At 36.9% G+C, this 17,302-nt stretch overlaps 1 protein-coding gene across 1 annotated transcript in view; it reads right to left on the reverse strand.

The window, feature by feature from the left end:
• Positions 1-3,421: 3,421 nt before the first annotated feature.
• The window catches only part of SYT14 (synaptotagmin 14), a 127,545-nt gene continuing 113,664 nt past the window's right edge, over positions 3,422-17,302 (reverse strand). The window contains exons 5-6 of the mRNA XM_048225451.2: positions 8,905-9,094; positions 3,422-5,052 (exon numbers count right to left, since the gene is read on the reverse strand). Of these exons, the coding sequence (XP_048081408.1) occupies positions 4,739-5,052; positions 8,905-9,094 (504 nt within the window). The 3' untranslated portion in view covers positions 3,422-4,738. The remainder of the gene's footprint in view (positions 5,053-8,904; positions 9,095-17,302) is intronic.

The following is a 17,302-nucleotide window of genomic DNA, read 5'->3' on the forward strand; positions in this document are numbered from 1 at the left end:
CCAGGGGCACAAAAAGATAGTAAGACAAGGCATTTACTACTATTAAGGAAGAAAGAAAGACGTAATAAAATTAGCTATAATGCAGTTAAACCTTAATAAAGGGTATGTAAGAAACGTAAATAGATTACAATGAGAGCACAGAGGAAGACAGGGTCATTTCTCTCACCACTGATATGGGCCAAAGACTGCTAACGGATACAGGATATTTACTTCATAGAAAGGTGATCATATACAATGAAAATATCTTGATTCCCAAAAGTAGACAAGGAGCAGAACAAATTGATTAACATATTTTCAGAATATAAGTATTAGGCTAAATTTGTTGAGTAAATTAAGTCTCCAAGTCTCTGGAAATCAAAAGTCATCTACAAAGTATTACACAGAAGTACCATTTGTAACCTGGGGGGGGGGGGATATCTGATCTTTTCTCCTTTGTCTTGTGTTTCTCTTTCCCAAGCTCTGATTTTTCCTTCTCCTTTTCTAGTTCTGCCATTCCATTAAGGTGGGTGGGATTACTGATGGATACTATGTTGTCCTGTTTTTCTTGCAACTGGGAGAGGGATGCAGTTGCTGTGAGTGTAGGACAGGTTTTCGAGTAATTTATACCTGGGTTCTAGTCTCAGTTCTACTATTTACTTACTGGATGACCTTGGGCAAGTCTGCTTAACCCCTATGCTGTAGTTTCTTCATCTATAAAATGTGAAAATATTACTTACTTCATAGCATTGTTGTGAGAATCAAAAGAAATAATAAATTACTATGCTAGAACTTAATAACTTACAGCAGTTACCATCACCATTATTATACACTTTGGTGGGCATGGATGATGTTTTAAAAGTTAATTAAAAAATGTTTCATTGCGTATTGAACTTTCTGCTCAATATTGAATTTGGCTGGTGCAGATAATGATGGCTACCTCCAGTGCAGGCCATGGGTGGCGAATGGAAAAAGACAAGAAATAAAAACTTCTGGATAACAACTATCACTGTGAAATAATGTAATGACCGTAGATGAGAAAATCTCAATGAATTGGCCATCTAGTCCATGTAGGCAAATGGCAATTTTAGGCCAGTGGATTTGTGTCATTTCTATTCATATCAAGAAAAAATGTGTTGGTGACTACTGCTCTTACTTCATCTGAAATTTACACCTTCAAATAGCTTCTCAGGTCATTTGAAAAGCTGTGATCTCATTTGGTCTCCATCTTCATCCTAACACCCTCAGTTCTACGACCTCTTACCCTATGGATGCTGTCTTACCTTGCAATCATTGATTACGCTTCTGATTCACCTGATCAGTAAACGAAAATAATGATGGGATCAAGAAAATGATCTGACATGCCGCCCTGGGCATCCAGGTGCACTAGGCTGGATGAAAACACCCTACCAGGGCCTGCACTCAAACATGCATATACTAATCAAGGTAGCTTCCCTATTTTCTTACTGGTTTTTCTTTTTTAAGATTGTAGTCCAATTTTTTTATTTATGTCACTAAATACCTTGTGGAGAATTCACTGAATGCATAGTAATAGACAAATAAATGGAGTTCACACAAAATGTGGGCAGTACAGAAGATACAAGAGCACAGAAGAAAGCTCCTGAAAGGTAAGACGATAGTCTACTAAACAAATTCTTTACTGATTTGAAATACACTTTGTTTCCTGGGCAGTAATAAACAACTACATTTTGCAGCTCTTTAGGGAGACAGATAAAGCCTGTAATTCCAGGCTCGGGAGCTCCTGTGAATGCCAGTCAATCACCATATTTGGACTATCTCATTTTATTATAAAACTTAGGGGACTTTAAAAGAACAATAAGAAAGTGGGTTGTCTTTCTCAAGTTTCTGAGACAGTACCGGCTGCCCACCGGTGGGCCCCTATTTGCTGCAAATTGCTGAGCTATAAGATTTTACCTTTACGCTTTCATGCAAATGTTAGCGCACAAAAGAGCAGTAGGACTGTCTCGTACCTTAGATGCAGTAGAGTGAAGTGGGTCTCTCGAGACCTACTTAATCTTTTTCTAAAAGAATAGACAAATTTTGGGGAGTAATTCCTCTAAGTTGTGTCAATCCACAAGATAAAAAGATACCTATTTTGTGGTGTGTGGAGGAGAATGGTAGCAAATAGCACCCAAAACCGAATATAATTTCTAGTAAATATATAGAGAAAAAGAATCCATTAACTTGATAAATGGTTCTCTAATTAGTTCTCTGAGAAAGCCAGGGCACCTTCACCTCTACAAGTGTGTGTGTGTGTGTGTGTGTGTGTGTGTGTGTGTGTATAGGCATGTGTGTGTATACAGATACACAAATGCATAAATTCATAATCTTTGAGGACTTGGCAGCTGGGATGGAGGTAGGGGCCTTCTTGAAAACCTTTAAAATTGTTGATTAATTTTTAAGCCACATTGGATTTGATATCTATATCAGATAACCCCGTAATGATATACCAAAGCACACACCCAGCTCTGGGCAGAGTCTGAAGAAAGCCAGATTTAGCAAATAACAGCTAGTTGGATCTTTTCATCACTGAAGGAGAAAGCACCACACTGGTCTCATAATGTGTTCGAATATTGATTAGGCTTTGTTACAGCTACAAGTAAGACTAACTCCTTCCGTCAGGAAGATCCCAGTTCTTAGCAATGCAGTCAGTTGTTTCAAAGCCAGAAAAGATTCCTGTCGCATGAAATGCTTAAATCCAATTTCTCACTAAGGTCTATAACCCCTCTTTCAAATCTCTTTCCACACTGTTGCTGAAAACACATACGTGAGATATTTCACCATTTGATGCACATTCTAAGTTTATAACTTAACTCATTTATAAAAAACCCTGGAAAAAGCTCATTAGCGTAACAATAAAAGAATGAGTTTTTCTCTTTAATGCAACTCTGTAACATACATTCTTGAACCTCATGTCACCCAGTACAGCATCTGTATTTTATCTTATAATTCGTGTATATGAGTGCATAGAGCTGCCATTTTTTAAACTAAAAAATATTAGGAGTTCACTGTCTTTTTGGATTTCTCTTAAGGCCTTTCAGTAGAGCCGAGCTGAAGTAATAATGTCTATGCACGGTTTTGTTATTGTGGTAATAACAAGTTCTCGCTTACAATAATATATAGTGCTTAGTTGGGACTAGGAACAATGGTATGCTGCTTTTTTAGTAACTGGTAAATAGTATGCTTTTGTCTAGTTTAATTAGAAAGAGAAGAAAGAAAATATTTTTCATATATACAAAACATATTCTATTTAATAAAGTATATGCATAAAATTATATACTGGGTAAGAAGCAAAATTAAAAAGAAAACAGCTTATAATATTCCTGATTAATAAGAGTTCCTAAATATAAAAACAACAAATGAAAATGCCTTGCCGTTTAAAAAAATTAGCACATTATACAACTTTTACATACTTCAGAGGAAATAAAGATCTTGTGACACTGTTCTGAGGAATCTTTACATTTATAAAAATCGAAGGCCTAATTTTGCAAATACAACTTTCAAGCTGTATGAGCAACTGTAACTTACATGAAAGGCACAGGATGACGTCACGTTGAAGAACGTATCTGTAAGTTTCATAAAAGCTAGTCACAGGTCACTAGAAATTTCATAAGGAATCTCAGAACTGTTTTTAACATGATGTTCTGATTCAAACTGAGAACTGGAGAGTCTTTAGATCACAAGTACAAATCGAAGTAAGACTGAAGAAGATTTAGGGAGAGAACAGCTTCTTATTGGAACGCTACCTGCTTTATGCAGTGTTGGTCACTCCATTCTCAGAGCAGATAATTAACCCTTTCTTTAACTTGAACTGTTTTCAATTTTCAACAGCTTATCTACTATATTTTGTTTAAGTTTGTAAAAAATGTATTTTCCCATTACTACAATTTTAAAGAGTCAGTTGTTGAAAGAAATTTTAAAGTAAAGTCCTGCTCTATTAGCTTCCTACATTGGAATACAAGAATACAGGAAGTGCTTTCAACAGAAAGTTACGTGGTTCTACAGTACAACCTGTCTAAAAGACTTGCAAGGGACCAGTCCAGGGACTGGGTCTCTTTGGATCAGGCAAAAGCAGCGGCAAATGAAGAAATGAGCTTTTTTTTTTTTTAAAAATAAAATATAAAAAAATTCCTTTATGAAAATGAATACTTGCTTGCACTTGAGATTGAGTGCTATTGAGAAGAACTGAGGCACAATGAAACTAAGTGCACAAAGGGGAAAGATCTGGAATAAAACAATGCTCTATGTAATTGAAACCCTTCACCATTAGATATGCCTCATGATAGAGCTGGAGACCTACTTTCCAACACCAGGGATGAGCCAGTCAAAATATGTGTTTCCTGGTTAACATTTAGGGTGATCCTAAAACAGCACTGCAACTAAAAATTCTGATTTAAAAAAATCACTTATAGCTTTGATTTTTTTTTTTCATGAAATTACTGACTCTTTTACTAAAGTAAATTTAACTTCAAACCAAAAGCGTGTTCTTAAAGCTCTGGAGGACTGTTAACAATGATGATGCAAGTGTCTCATTTCCCAGACAAGCTCTACCAGAGACACATCTTTTCTTCATTTGTGTCAGTATTAGACGTTCTTTCCGCAGACCTTAAAGCATTCTGGTAGAATGTTGAGGACGATGCTTCAAAGAGCAGCTCTTCTAATGGTGACTAGGTAAAAAACAGTAATGCTGCAATCAGAGATAATGCTGCCTTGGATTGTAATTGCTCGGTTATCCTATTCATCACGACTCTAGTAATGCATGCCATCTACACACTTGCTGTCCTTTCGACTCTTTCATTTCAGTCCAGTGATTGAGCTCCTCTTCTCCAGAGCTGTTCAGACCTAAAGAAATCCAGCCTATCATCTCTTTTCTTTTCATGCTGCGTTTGTTATACACAGACAGTATGAGTGTCACATCAGAAAGTTGAAATAGGGCCACTTGAAAAACAAAAGTTTCCTTGTATACTGGATTAGGCTGCCCTCTGCGGATGGATGTCTTGCATTTGGACATCTCTTGACCCATGGAATTCAGTAGAGTTAATTTAACATATGTATCTACGGAAAAAAATAAAACATACCACAAATATCATTTGAAACAAACTCAAAACACCTTTCTTGTGACACGTGCTGAGAACATTAAGTCTTTACACTTGATAAGGATATGGTGTATACCATGTTTAATGGGAATTCAAGGAATTCCATTTTGATATAAATGCTTATAAAATGTGACAAGTACAGAGAATGCTAGGTAGGCAGCAAATCTTTTGTGGGTCATAATATCTCAACCTCACTATTTCTACGTCATAGAATTTAAAGGTATACCTCATAATCCTTCCTCCACCCTCCCACCCCCAATCCTTGACCTCCCATTACCACCCCTGCCCAACCCCATCCCCATTTAGCTTCACTAAGCAGGACGTCATAGCATTAATAAACACTTAGCAAGCTCAATTAGCCACAACACTGTAAAGCATTCCACTGTGTTTTCATAGAATAAGAATAAACAAACAAATAGAAATGAAGGCAAATGGTAAAGAGGAAAAGAAGACAAGAATGCAAAGATGACATCAAAACAGCTTAGGATGAAATGTCAAAAAAATCTCTGCATGGATGTGGTTTTTAAATATATTTTAAAAACATTTAAAAGGGCCAAAATGAAGCCAAATGCATTAAGGGCTCAAAGTTCAGCAAATCAAGTAAAACTTTTTCCTGGTTTCATGCAAGAGTACATTTAATGTGCTTTTTGGATAGTTAAAATAAATACTACAGGATTCTTTTTTGGCTGAATTTAAATGTGAAATTTAAAGTATGGTATTCTTAACTATTTTCATGAATTACAAAAAAAATTGATGTGATGTTTAGTGTACGAAGTGGAACATAACAGTTCATCGCCTGATTATTTGGGAGATAAACCCTCTCTTCAAACAACTGTGTTTTCAGGTTCTTTGGACTCATGCAAATGATCTTCAGCATGGTGATCCATCATGTGTACTTCACATCAAAATTTCGATTCATTTTAATGAAAATTGCAATATTTCTCATGAAATATCTATTGTATGAATCAAAATGCAACACATGAAAAATAAAACCTTTAATTTAAAAAGTTTTGCTTATTTTATACATACTCTGAATACCATCATCCATAATCAGAGATAAATTCTAAGTTAGTTTTATTTAAAGTACCACAGATAATAAATGTGCATTTTTTTTGGAAACCAACATGGTGGACAGCTTCACTGCTGGCAAGTTTTAGGGTATTTTGTTTTTGCATGAAAAGACAACATCCAATTAGCCTCTACAGGAACTCACCTCGGATTATATAAACCTGTCCACCTATCAAGTGTTTTAGACAACAGAACAGTCCATCTGACAACAGGGGGTGGAAAGCAGTAAAAGAAATAATGACCAGATGTCAATTGTTGGGTGAAAGAGGGTCAAAGGTTAGAATTAAAGAGGAAACACTGTTCACTGGAGTTGGAAGAACACAAAACTTTAGCATTTTAATTCAGGTAGAGGGGTTGAACAAAAGGGTTGTTGGGTAAATTTCATGGAAGGAGAATTTTTAAGGTCATTGTGTAGCCTTAAACAAAAATTACACTGTTTTAAAGGGGAACATCTTTATAATGATATCCTCTTGGTCTAAAGCACATTGAACATAGAATCATGCAAATTATCAGACTATATAAAAGACTGAATAAAAGTCATTATAAGACTACATTATGCTAAGTTTTGAAGTCTGTCCATGCAATATTAAATAGTTCAAATACTTCTATTAGTTTCAATGTAATATAAAACAAATTAAGTTAAACAAAATAAAATAGGACTATCAAAATTTTTGCTCTTGAATGTTCCCATTGTTTCTTTGGATCATTCAGTTGATAACACAGTCGAAGGCCTAGAACTAGGTATTTATGAAAGGTCGCAATCTTACGTAACATATACTGTATAAGACAGACTGATAAAACTGTATTATATTTTCCTTTATAAATACTGCACTTCATACAATTAATTTTAATGTCGATTTATATTTACCTACGAGCTGCCTCCCAGCTAACACCATTAACGACCCTGATATTGAAGATCTAATTCTAAAATAATGGAAATTGCTTTAGCTTACTCTTTAACCCGAAAACACCTACTCTAAGTTGTGGATGCTGATTTCTCAGCCTGTTTATCATCCGCCCTGCCTCCACCCCCTTCCCTTCATTTTAGTTCTGGTTTCTCTGTTTTTCTGTTTTTATCAGAGTGGATACAAGCAAGGACAGAAAGGCAAGCATATCATTCCATTCTGTGAGCTTTTAGCATCTCAAGTTAAATATTTGTCAAAAAATTAAACTGTTAGCTAAAGCAGGAACGGCAGACTGAGAGCTGCGGGCTGGATGTAACCCCACAGAATATTTTGTTTATCCGTGACTGTGCTCAGAAGTTTGGAATCTGAATGTCTTGAGGCAGGGTGTGCACACTTGCATTTGTCACATGCCTCCCATGCTCCTTATCTTTCACCCACCAAGTTTGTTCATTTAAGTTACTTCCCAGGCCATGTGAGTTTGCATTCTAAGTATGTATCAATAATGAGAACCCAGGTCCCATTTTCCAAAGCTGTTTACTCTAGTAATTGCTTCTTTCCTCCCTCTGAATTCTTCCTTCTGAAAGGAGAAAGGGGACAGTAATAATTCCATCCTTCTTTTATGCACCTTTATCTGATTTGAGTCTCACAGAGCCTGTGACAGACACAACCTTAATTTTACATACGAGCAAACAGACTTAGGGGAGTTAGCTTACTCATGCAAGGGTAGAAAAATACACATAGGTTTGGCCTTTCGGCTTTTAATTCAGGAATAGATACATTCCATGATATCGGTCAGAAGCAAGGTTTCCAATATTACTCAGGGAAAACCAAATATATTTTTGTGCCTTTTCACTTGAAGTAAAAAGACACTGTTGAGGACATTTGGAGGTAAATGAATTAATTTCATTCAAGGGAGGAAAAAGTTTCTCTTTTAATTATTTGAGTCTTGGAGTAAAAGATGGCTTCAAGCAAGCCTGTGAGAAATCTTGAAGCAAATCTAAGGAGGTCATTACTATTCAAGACTTCCTTTCAACTTTTTAGTTTAGGGCACTAACAGCTTTAATTTCAGAGAAAAATAAAGAAGCTGCTATGTTCCCAACTTATTTCTACAGATATCGGCAAACAGTTTTGGAGGTCTACTGAGCGACAATCTCTCTGCACTCCCATAATCTGCCTCCACTCCCACGAGCAGGAAGAGAGATAAGGAGTGAGGAATGAGAGGCACAGGTGTGTACCCCATCTTGCCTTCCTCTCCTCGCATCTAGGGGAAATATCCCACTATTCCTTACTCTGTCCTAGGAAAGGCAAAGCCAAGCCATTTAAGAAGACTTTGCTGGCAGTACTGATTTATAATATTAAAGGAGGAAAAATGGAAGAAACCGTTTCTTCTTAAATTATCTTAATGGAGAAAAGAGAAAAAATACAGAATTATTAACATTAGTTCATAGTACCGCATGCAGACAGAAAACACCACATCATTCTTTGGTTGACACCAATGGCCACATGTACTCCTGACCATATCTGTGGAATATTACTAACTTCAAAAAAACCCTGTAGCTTTTTCTAGCACTGGAAGAAAATAGCTATGATAGGGATAATTTATTCGGCAGACACTATGAAAAATTAAAAGTCTTGTCACCTTACAATTAATATTTTGAATTTCAAATTTTTCTACTTCCCAAATGACTGGAAATAGAAAACATGAAACAGATTAGCTGATGATTATACCATTTCATTTTGATCGGTTAAGACTAAATGATAGGATTGAGGCCCCTAACACTGAGAGTCCCGTAAGTGCAAAAAACATAAGCATTAAAAAAATTTTTTTTTTCACTCACTGGGTGGTCTGTTTGCTGCCAAGTTTTTGAAGTGGCTGCCTTTTATCACTTCTGCTGATAGTCTTCCAGTTGTGGCATTATAAAGCAGGCCAATGAGAATTTCTGGAACTGAGCCATGTTCGAGAGACTGACATGAGGATGTACTCTCACTACAGGACATTTCTGACACGCTCATTTGGGAGTCACAGCCCTGTAATCGAGAATGAAATCTTTATAGTATTTTGTAAAAAAAGATATTATTAAGAGATACATCGTTAATGCTGTGTTATTGGAATTAGGTGAATCACAATAAAGCCAAGAGCTACAGGCAAAATTCCCTAAACAGTAAATTAGAAATGTTGTTCTTAGTGTATTTTAGTCCCTGGATCTCTTTTCATTATACAGCAGTCAAAGAATTAATAGGACATGAGAAGGTTTCATAAATCCTTACACATTTATATACAAATCAGAGAGGATAAATATCTTAAACTCATAGGTGTTAATGAACTATTTTTGGAATGTGGAAAATTGTTTAAAGACTTAAGAACCTTTAAAGACTGACACAGACTCAGACTCAATTACAATACGTGTAAATGTCTTCACTGTGTCTTTAATGACAAAGATTGGTAAACTCTGATTAAATAAATAAGACAAAACTTCTGGTATTTATAAGTCAATATGTAAAACACTGAGAAACAGAAAGTTGAAAAGGATGAGAAATTATTTATTGTGTAAAAAATAACCAAAAGAAAATTGTAGCTACATTAATATCAAAGTTAGCTTTAAGGCAATAACCATTACTAGAGATGAAGAGGTAAACTCAATTTGAATTTTCAATTTACCAGGAAGATAAAATAGCTCCAAATGTGCATGTATTTAGTCACATGGGCTCAAAATATAGAAAGCAGAAGTTGTCAGAACTAGAAAGAGAAACAGGCAAATCTACAATCAGTGGGGATGACTTCCGCATCCTTTCTTTCAGTAACTGACCAGACAAATAAGTACAGTAAATATGGAGAAGATTGGAATATCGCATTAAGCAAAACTGACCTAATGGTAATATATAGAACACCATACCCCACAACTATGAGATACACAACTTCTCATGCGCGCAGTGGTATTTTTACAAAACTATTTACAGAAATAAAGCAAATAGCAAAGATTTTCAAATGGCAGAAGTCATTCAGAATAGGTCTTTTAATCAGCTAGAAATCAAAACTGTCTTCTACTAAAGAAACCAGTCCCTATATATTTGGAAATAACCCATGGTAACCAAATGATAATGAAAACAAGTGATCTGAAAAGAGTAATAAAAATAGATCAGTGTTAGAGAGTCCAGCTTAAGAAGAAAGAGAGAAGGCACAAATAACAAATATCAGGAATGGAAAAGGAGACATCACTACATATACTATAGACCACAAAAACATAAAAGGATAGAAAACAACTTCTTTCCAACAAATTTGAAATTCTGATGAAATGGACAGATTCCTAGAAAACTGTAAGGAGTGAGAACGCACACAAGAAGAAATAGGAGATCTGAACAGTGTTACTGAAGAGATTGAATTTATAATTAAAAACCTTTCCAAAACAAGCAAAAAACGAAACTAAAAAACTTTAGCTAGAGGGCTTCACTGGTGAATTCTAATGAATATTGCTAGTCTTACGAAAACGCTTCCAGATAGTAGGGAAAGAAGAAACACTCTCCAGTTTACTTTAAGAATCTAGCAAAACCTTAAAGCCAAAGCCTGAGAAGGACATTATAAAAATAATAACAAAATTTTCTCATTTATGAACTTAGATTTAAAACCCTAAACAACTGGCAAACCAAATCTAGCAACGTGTAACAGCATACTTAGTAGAAAAATTTTTGAATGTTTCCCCTTTGAAACTGGGATGTGACAAGGGTGCCGACTATTATCACTTCTAGTCAACACTGTAGTGGAGATTCCAGCCAGTGAAGGTCTTAACCTTACTAAATGCAATGCAATAAAATAAAAGGTATAATGATTTGGAAGGGGAGGAGATAAAACTGTCCTTATGTGCAGATTATGTCATTATGTATAAAAGAAATCTAAACAAGTCCACAGGTGAATTACAGTTGCATACAAAGGTAAAAAGTTTAAGTCCATACATTCCTATACACCAGCAACAAATCTGAAACTAAAATTTATTCAAAAGTAGCATTTAGGGGCGCCTGGATGGCTCAGTCGATAGAATGTGCCAGGGTCATGAATTCAAGCCCCACGCTGAGTATGGAGCCTACTTAAAATAAAAATTGGAAAAAAAAATTAATTAGCATAAAATAGAACATAAATAGAACATAAAATATCAAATATCCAGGAATAAATGTACAAATGATACGTGAGGCCTCTACATAGAAAACTACGAATAGAGGCAAACTGAGAAGTGCTACACAGATATACTATGGTAATGTGTCAGAAAGCCCAATTTTGTAATATTCTCTCCAAACTGATCTATAGATTAAATGGAATAACAGTTGAAATCTCAACAGGTTTCTTGGGGGAGCCTGACAAGCTAATCCCGAAGTGCTCGTGGTCTATACATACAAAGCAGTATTATTCAGCCTTAAAAAAGAAGGCAACCCTGCCATACGTGACAACATGGATGAACGTGGAGGATGTGATGCTGAGTGAAATAAGCCAGGCACAAACACTGTATGATTCCACTTATACGAGCTATCTAAAATAGACACACTTACGGAAGCAGAGAGCAGAATGTCGGTTGCCAAAGGGTGGGGGTAGGGAAAAATGGGGAGTTGCTGTTCAATGAAGATATAGTTACAGTTACACAAGATGAGTAAGTTCTAGAGATCTGCTGTATAATGTAGTGCCTATAATTAACAATAGTGTATTGTACACCTAGACATTTGTTATAGACATCATGTTAAATGTCTACAATAAAATAAAATAAAATAAAAATAAAAATTAACACAGTAGAATGCCCTGTACTACTGAGTATCAAAATTTATCATAAAACTACATTATTTAAGACAATGTGACAAAAAACAATGTAAAATACACTAACAGAATAGAAAGCCCACAAATTCACCTAGGCGTAACAGGCATGCAATTTACGACCAGCGTGGAACTACAAAACAGTGGGGAAAAGATCATCTTTTTAATGAATCGTGTTAAGACACTGGTTATCCATCCAGAAATAAATGAAAATTAACCACTACCTCAAAACATACCAAAAGTCAATGCTGAATTTAAATATAAAAAGCAAAATGAGAAATCCATACGTTAACATAGGGGATTATATTTATGACCTCAGGATAGGGAAAGGCTCCTGAAGAGGACAGAAAGGCATTAGTCACCGAGGAAAAGCTTGGTGAATCTGAAAACATTAAAATTAAGCATTTCTGAGCTTCAGCAGAATCTTGTAGGTTGGTGAAAAGGCCAACAGCCGGGTGGGAGAGAGGTCTACAACATATCTGCACAAATCAGCTCAGACCCAAAACACGTAAAGAACACTTATGAATCAAGTAAGAAAAGGACAACACAATATAAAAAGAGCCAGACACCTGAACCAGCAACTTCACAGAATAGCCAATCAGTATATGAAATGTTGTCCAACTTTATTAGTAGTCAGGGAAATGGAAATGACAACCACGAGGTATCCCTCCACAACAGACAGGCTAAAACAATGGTGTGGCGAGGACACAGAGGAGTGGGAACCTGCATGAGCCCTCTGGTGGTAAAGTCATGTGCCTTTTAAAAATGTTAAAAACACACATACCTTACGACCTGCCAATATATGCCCATCAGAAATACGTGCAATGTTTATCAAAAGACATATGAAAGAATGTTCATAGCAGCATTATTCCCCAAGGGCCCCAAACAGCAGAACAGATAATTTGTGGTGGGTTCATATAATACAGCAACGATAACTGTACCCACTCTACAGCAATGAAAACTAATTATGACTACAGTTACAAACATGACTTCAAGCGAAAGCTGTTCAACCTAAAAGGGTTCTTGGCTGTATTAACACCATTTATGTAAATTTCAAAGACAGCAACTGCAACAAAAAAACCCGAAACCAAAAACCAAAGACCAGATAAAACTAAACCGTAGTATTTCAAATGCATGAATAAGTGATAAAACTGTAAATCAAGCAAGAAAGTGATCAACGTAAAAGTCAAAATTGTGGTTAACTCTAGGGGTGGGGAGAGAGGGTACCGTGATTGGGAAGGGCATCATGAGGGTATCTGGGGGTACTGGTAACGTTTTATTTCTTGACCTGCAATGTGGTTACATGGGTTGTACATTTTTGTTTTCATACTTTCCTAACGTGTGTTGGATTTCAAAAGATAAAAAGCTTAATGAAAGATTTACATGATACAAGGACAGGATATATATATACACAAATTATAGCATGGTGATAAAAATAAATATGTAGAACTCTCTCTGAAGATTCTTAAGGGAATTAACTCCAGGAGTTCAAAAAAAGATGACAACACTATTTTCTACAATGGGTTTTTAGATTTAAAACATTTTACATGCAGATTTTTCAGATTAAAAAAAAAGTAAAAACGTTTTCTACAAATCTTCGCGTCTACGGTTGGCTATGTAAGTGATTACGGATAATTAACGCATACCTGGGAACCGAATTAAGTCTCTGCACTAGTATTCAGAGGGATAAAATCTCGTATTTTCAAATCGAACTCTAAACCACAGAGGAGAAAGCCAAAAGGAATATACATCTTATATTCCTAAATCATGGGTACACAAAACACATAGTTTGGTATGTTTTCATGACAGTTGGAGGAGAAAACATAATTTTAGTAAGTTTCAATTAGGATATATCATCACTTATGAAAATAGTGTCAAAAACATGCTCAGGCACATTTGGTGCATTTGCTACATTAGGCTATTATACTAGCAGCATCTGTTAGGATATTGTGAAATACATTTTTCATAATATAGTATTTTTCACATTAACCTACTGTCAGATAATAACACGTGAATCCAATACTTTCTTATTAACACAGAGGTCATTATTGCCAATTTTGAGCAATTGTACCAAGAAAGTCCTGGGAAAGGACTTTCCTGCTTCTAAGGAAAACAGCCAACTTCTGTCCTCACTTTACTGCTGCAAAAAACGTCCTTGTCTCCAAGCCCAACAAAAAAGCAAGAGTGATAAGATCCTTGGTGATCACATTCTATTTCAGGAAGCCCTGCTGAAATATAGTAGCGTTTAAGAGAAAAACAAAACACAAAAAACACAGAACACAAAAACACTATTGTCTAAAGGAATTCATTCTGAATTTATGTGGCCCCTTAGAAGAAGTGCCCATCTCATGGCCTTCCCACCGCCGTCGGTGTAACACCCCTCCGAGACTGGCATGGGTGTGGCAGTCCAAGGAGATCTCGGAGCACAACAGAAACAGTGTGCAATAACGATATAAATAGACTAACTGCCGGAAAGGCAAATTAAATACAGATCCTATATACCCCAGTGGCATCTTCCCTCTGACTGTTCCTCAGGGCATGCTGCTCCAATTGGTGTATACTCAGGAATCTCTCCTCTCTCTGCAGACCCCATCATTAATTTATAACTGGGGCTTGCCTAGGTTGCGGTAACTGCAGGTGATTAATCCAAAGTCAAACAAATCCCAATCATAATTAGGTCTACTTAAAGGAATAGTCCCACAGGCTCCCCAAAGTAAAAGTGTATCTTCTTTCCATCTAACATAGTTTTTTTTTTTTTTTTATTTCTTTTTAATACTTCCTCTCCTCCCCTCTGAGTCCTCTGCCCTGGGGCGGAGGATTATAAGCAATTCTGTGAAAGTAGAAAGAAGTCTAGTGAATTTTTCAGAGAAATGACTAAACCCTATAGAATGTTTACGATAAGAATCAGTGGTTATGACACCCGCTACATGTCCTTAATGGTGCTAATAGGTTAAAATTAGGTGGGAGCTTGCAAATATAGAGGGAAAAACCCATACGATTAAAAATACAATATAATTTCTATTAAGGAAATGTACTGGGCTTTTTATTAATACTAAATTGATTCTACCTTACTTGCAACCACTTATAATCAGTATTTTTAAGGTAAAACCGCTAAGCTGTGCAATGATAATTACTATAAATTTGAATAGTTTGTTGAATTTATTTTCACTGTGGCTGGAAGATACTCTCTGGTGTTTAATGTCATTTACACATGAAACGCTTCCATTACACTTTCCTGGAAATGGGGTGATGAGGACGGGGAGGGTGTTGCAGTGTGACAAGAGGGGTCACCTGTTGAGGTGCTGGAGTGAGCACAATGGTGTCACCTCCCACAGCACTTCCCCTCCTCAGAGCCCCTTCCCAGACCCAAGACGCTCCGCTTCGATCAGGCTAGGGAAGGAGGAGAGAACCAGAGGCAATTTCAGGGAAGAGAAGGCAAGAACGGCATCACTACTCCAAAACTTGCCCACCCCCTCCCCAAACCAGTGCAAAGGAGAAGCACTGAGTAGGGGTAGAGATACCGGGTGACGCCAAAGGATAACTTTCGAGTGAGCTGGGGATGGGTGGAGAGCTTAAATTTCAGAGTAGTATTGGAATCAGGATCCTTCAGTTGCCAGGGCCGGAATATTCAACTTGAACTGGCTTAAGCAGCTCAAGGGAATATACTGGCTTCCGTAACCCAACAGTCAGCAAGGAGGTAGCCTCAGGTACTCGTACTGAGGCGCACCTTAACCCAGGTCACCAGGAAAGACTTCTCCTTGTCCATTTTGTGGGTGTGTTTCCCAAATTTGGCTTTATTCTCAGGTAGACTCTTCCTTCCCAGTTGCCAGATCATTCCCAGCAGTTCTGAGTGTGATAGGAAAGAGGGAGACCGCATCCTGACTGCTTCAAGCAAAACTCCAGAACTTACGAGTTAGGGCCCATGAGATTTCATTCGGGGGCTTAGGGATAAAGTCACTTCATCAGAAGCACAGGGGTAGGTTGGTCTCCCAAGCAAAATCTGGAAACTGTGGCCACAAGGAGAAGGTACGTATGCTAGGTCGTTTGTCCCTCTATGAGGACTATCGGCCACGTTACCGAGGAGCTGCTCGGGCTGCTGCTGTTGGGCTGTGACTTCTTCCCTGTGCTCTTCGCTGGCTTGGGTCTGCAGTCACCAGCCTTGCAAGAGCCACGGAGGAGGAAAGGATGGCTCGGGGGAAGGGACCGTTAATCTACTGCAGCACAGCTCTGATGTTCACGTTAGGTCATGGAGAGTGAAAGAAAAAGCAGTAAATTCTCGCTTTCACTTTCACAAAGTTCTTTTCCTATTAACACTGAAAACTTCATGCATTGATAAGGTTTAAGATATAAGAAAAATTAATTGTAAAACAAATAGAAACAAAATATTTTATATTATCAAAACTTGACTACACTATCACGTAGAAATGGTCATGCAAAATTCCTGCTTCGATTGAGATGTATAAATAGGTATATATTTATATGCACACAAATGCATGTTATTTTTCTTGCTGTGTTCGAGGTAGATATTTGACATTCCTGTATATATGCTTGTAAGATTGGTTTATAAAGTTCACAGATTTTTCTCATGCTCTCAGATCACTCCTATGCCATAGAAACTGTTTCAGAGGATCCAAAGGAAAAGTACCCAGCTTCTCTTTAAGACTTCTATAATTTTGACACCGACTAGACAAGAAGAACATAAGAAAATTATAAGCCAATCTCACTTATAAACATATATGCAGAAATCCCAAATTAGACATTGTTAAGTTGAATTCAGCAAAAAAATACACACTTATGCACATATACATATGTGATCATATACATATGTACATACACATGTATGTTTTTCATCAAATAGGCATTATTCTGGGAGACTTATGTGTTCACTCAAGTTGGGTAAAACTGCCTCTGAAATCCAACCATCTTTTTTTGTCTTTTTATGGAGACTCTTTCTGACCACTGATTGAATTTCTCAATGGTAGTAAGTCTTTTCATGTTTTTTTTTTTTTTTTTTTAAAGATTTTATTTATTTATTTGACAGAGATAGAGACAGCCAGCGAGAGAGGGAACACAAGCAGGGGGAGTGGGAGAGGAAGAAGCAGGCTCATAGCGGAGGAGCCTGATGTGGGGCTCGATCCCGTAACGCCGGGATAACGCCCTGAGCCGAAGGCAGACGCCATGTTTTCTATTCCCTAAATCACTTTTTAGAAATTTGTATTTTCCAACAAAATTGCTCATTTCAAAAAGTTTTCAAGTTTTTTTTTTTTTTTTAGAGTTATTCTCCTTATGATTTTAAAATTTACACCGAGGAGCCTCTGGGTGGCTCAGTCAGTTAAGCGCCCAACTCTTGATTTCAGCTCAGGTCATGAGCCCAGCGTCATGAGATCGAGCCCCACATAGGGCTCTGGGCTTAGCCCAGAGTCTGCTTGAGATTCTCTCCCTCC

This window comes from Ursus arctos, unplaced genomic scaffold, assembly GCF_023065955.2.
Source record: "Ursus arctos isolate Adak ecotype North America unplaced genomic scaffold, UrsArc2.0 scaffold_2, whole genome shotgun sequence".
Lineage (NCBI taxonomy): Eukaryota > Metazoa > Chordata > Mammalia > Carnivora > Ursidae > Ursus > Ursus arctos.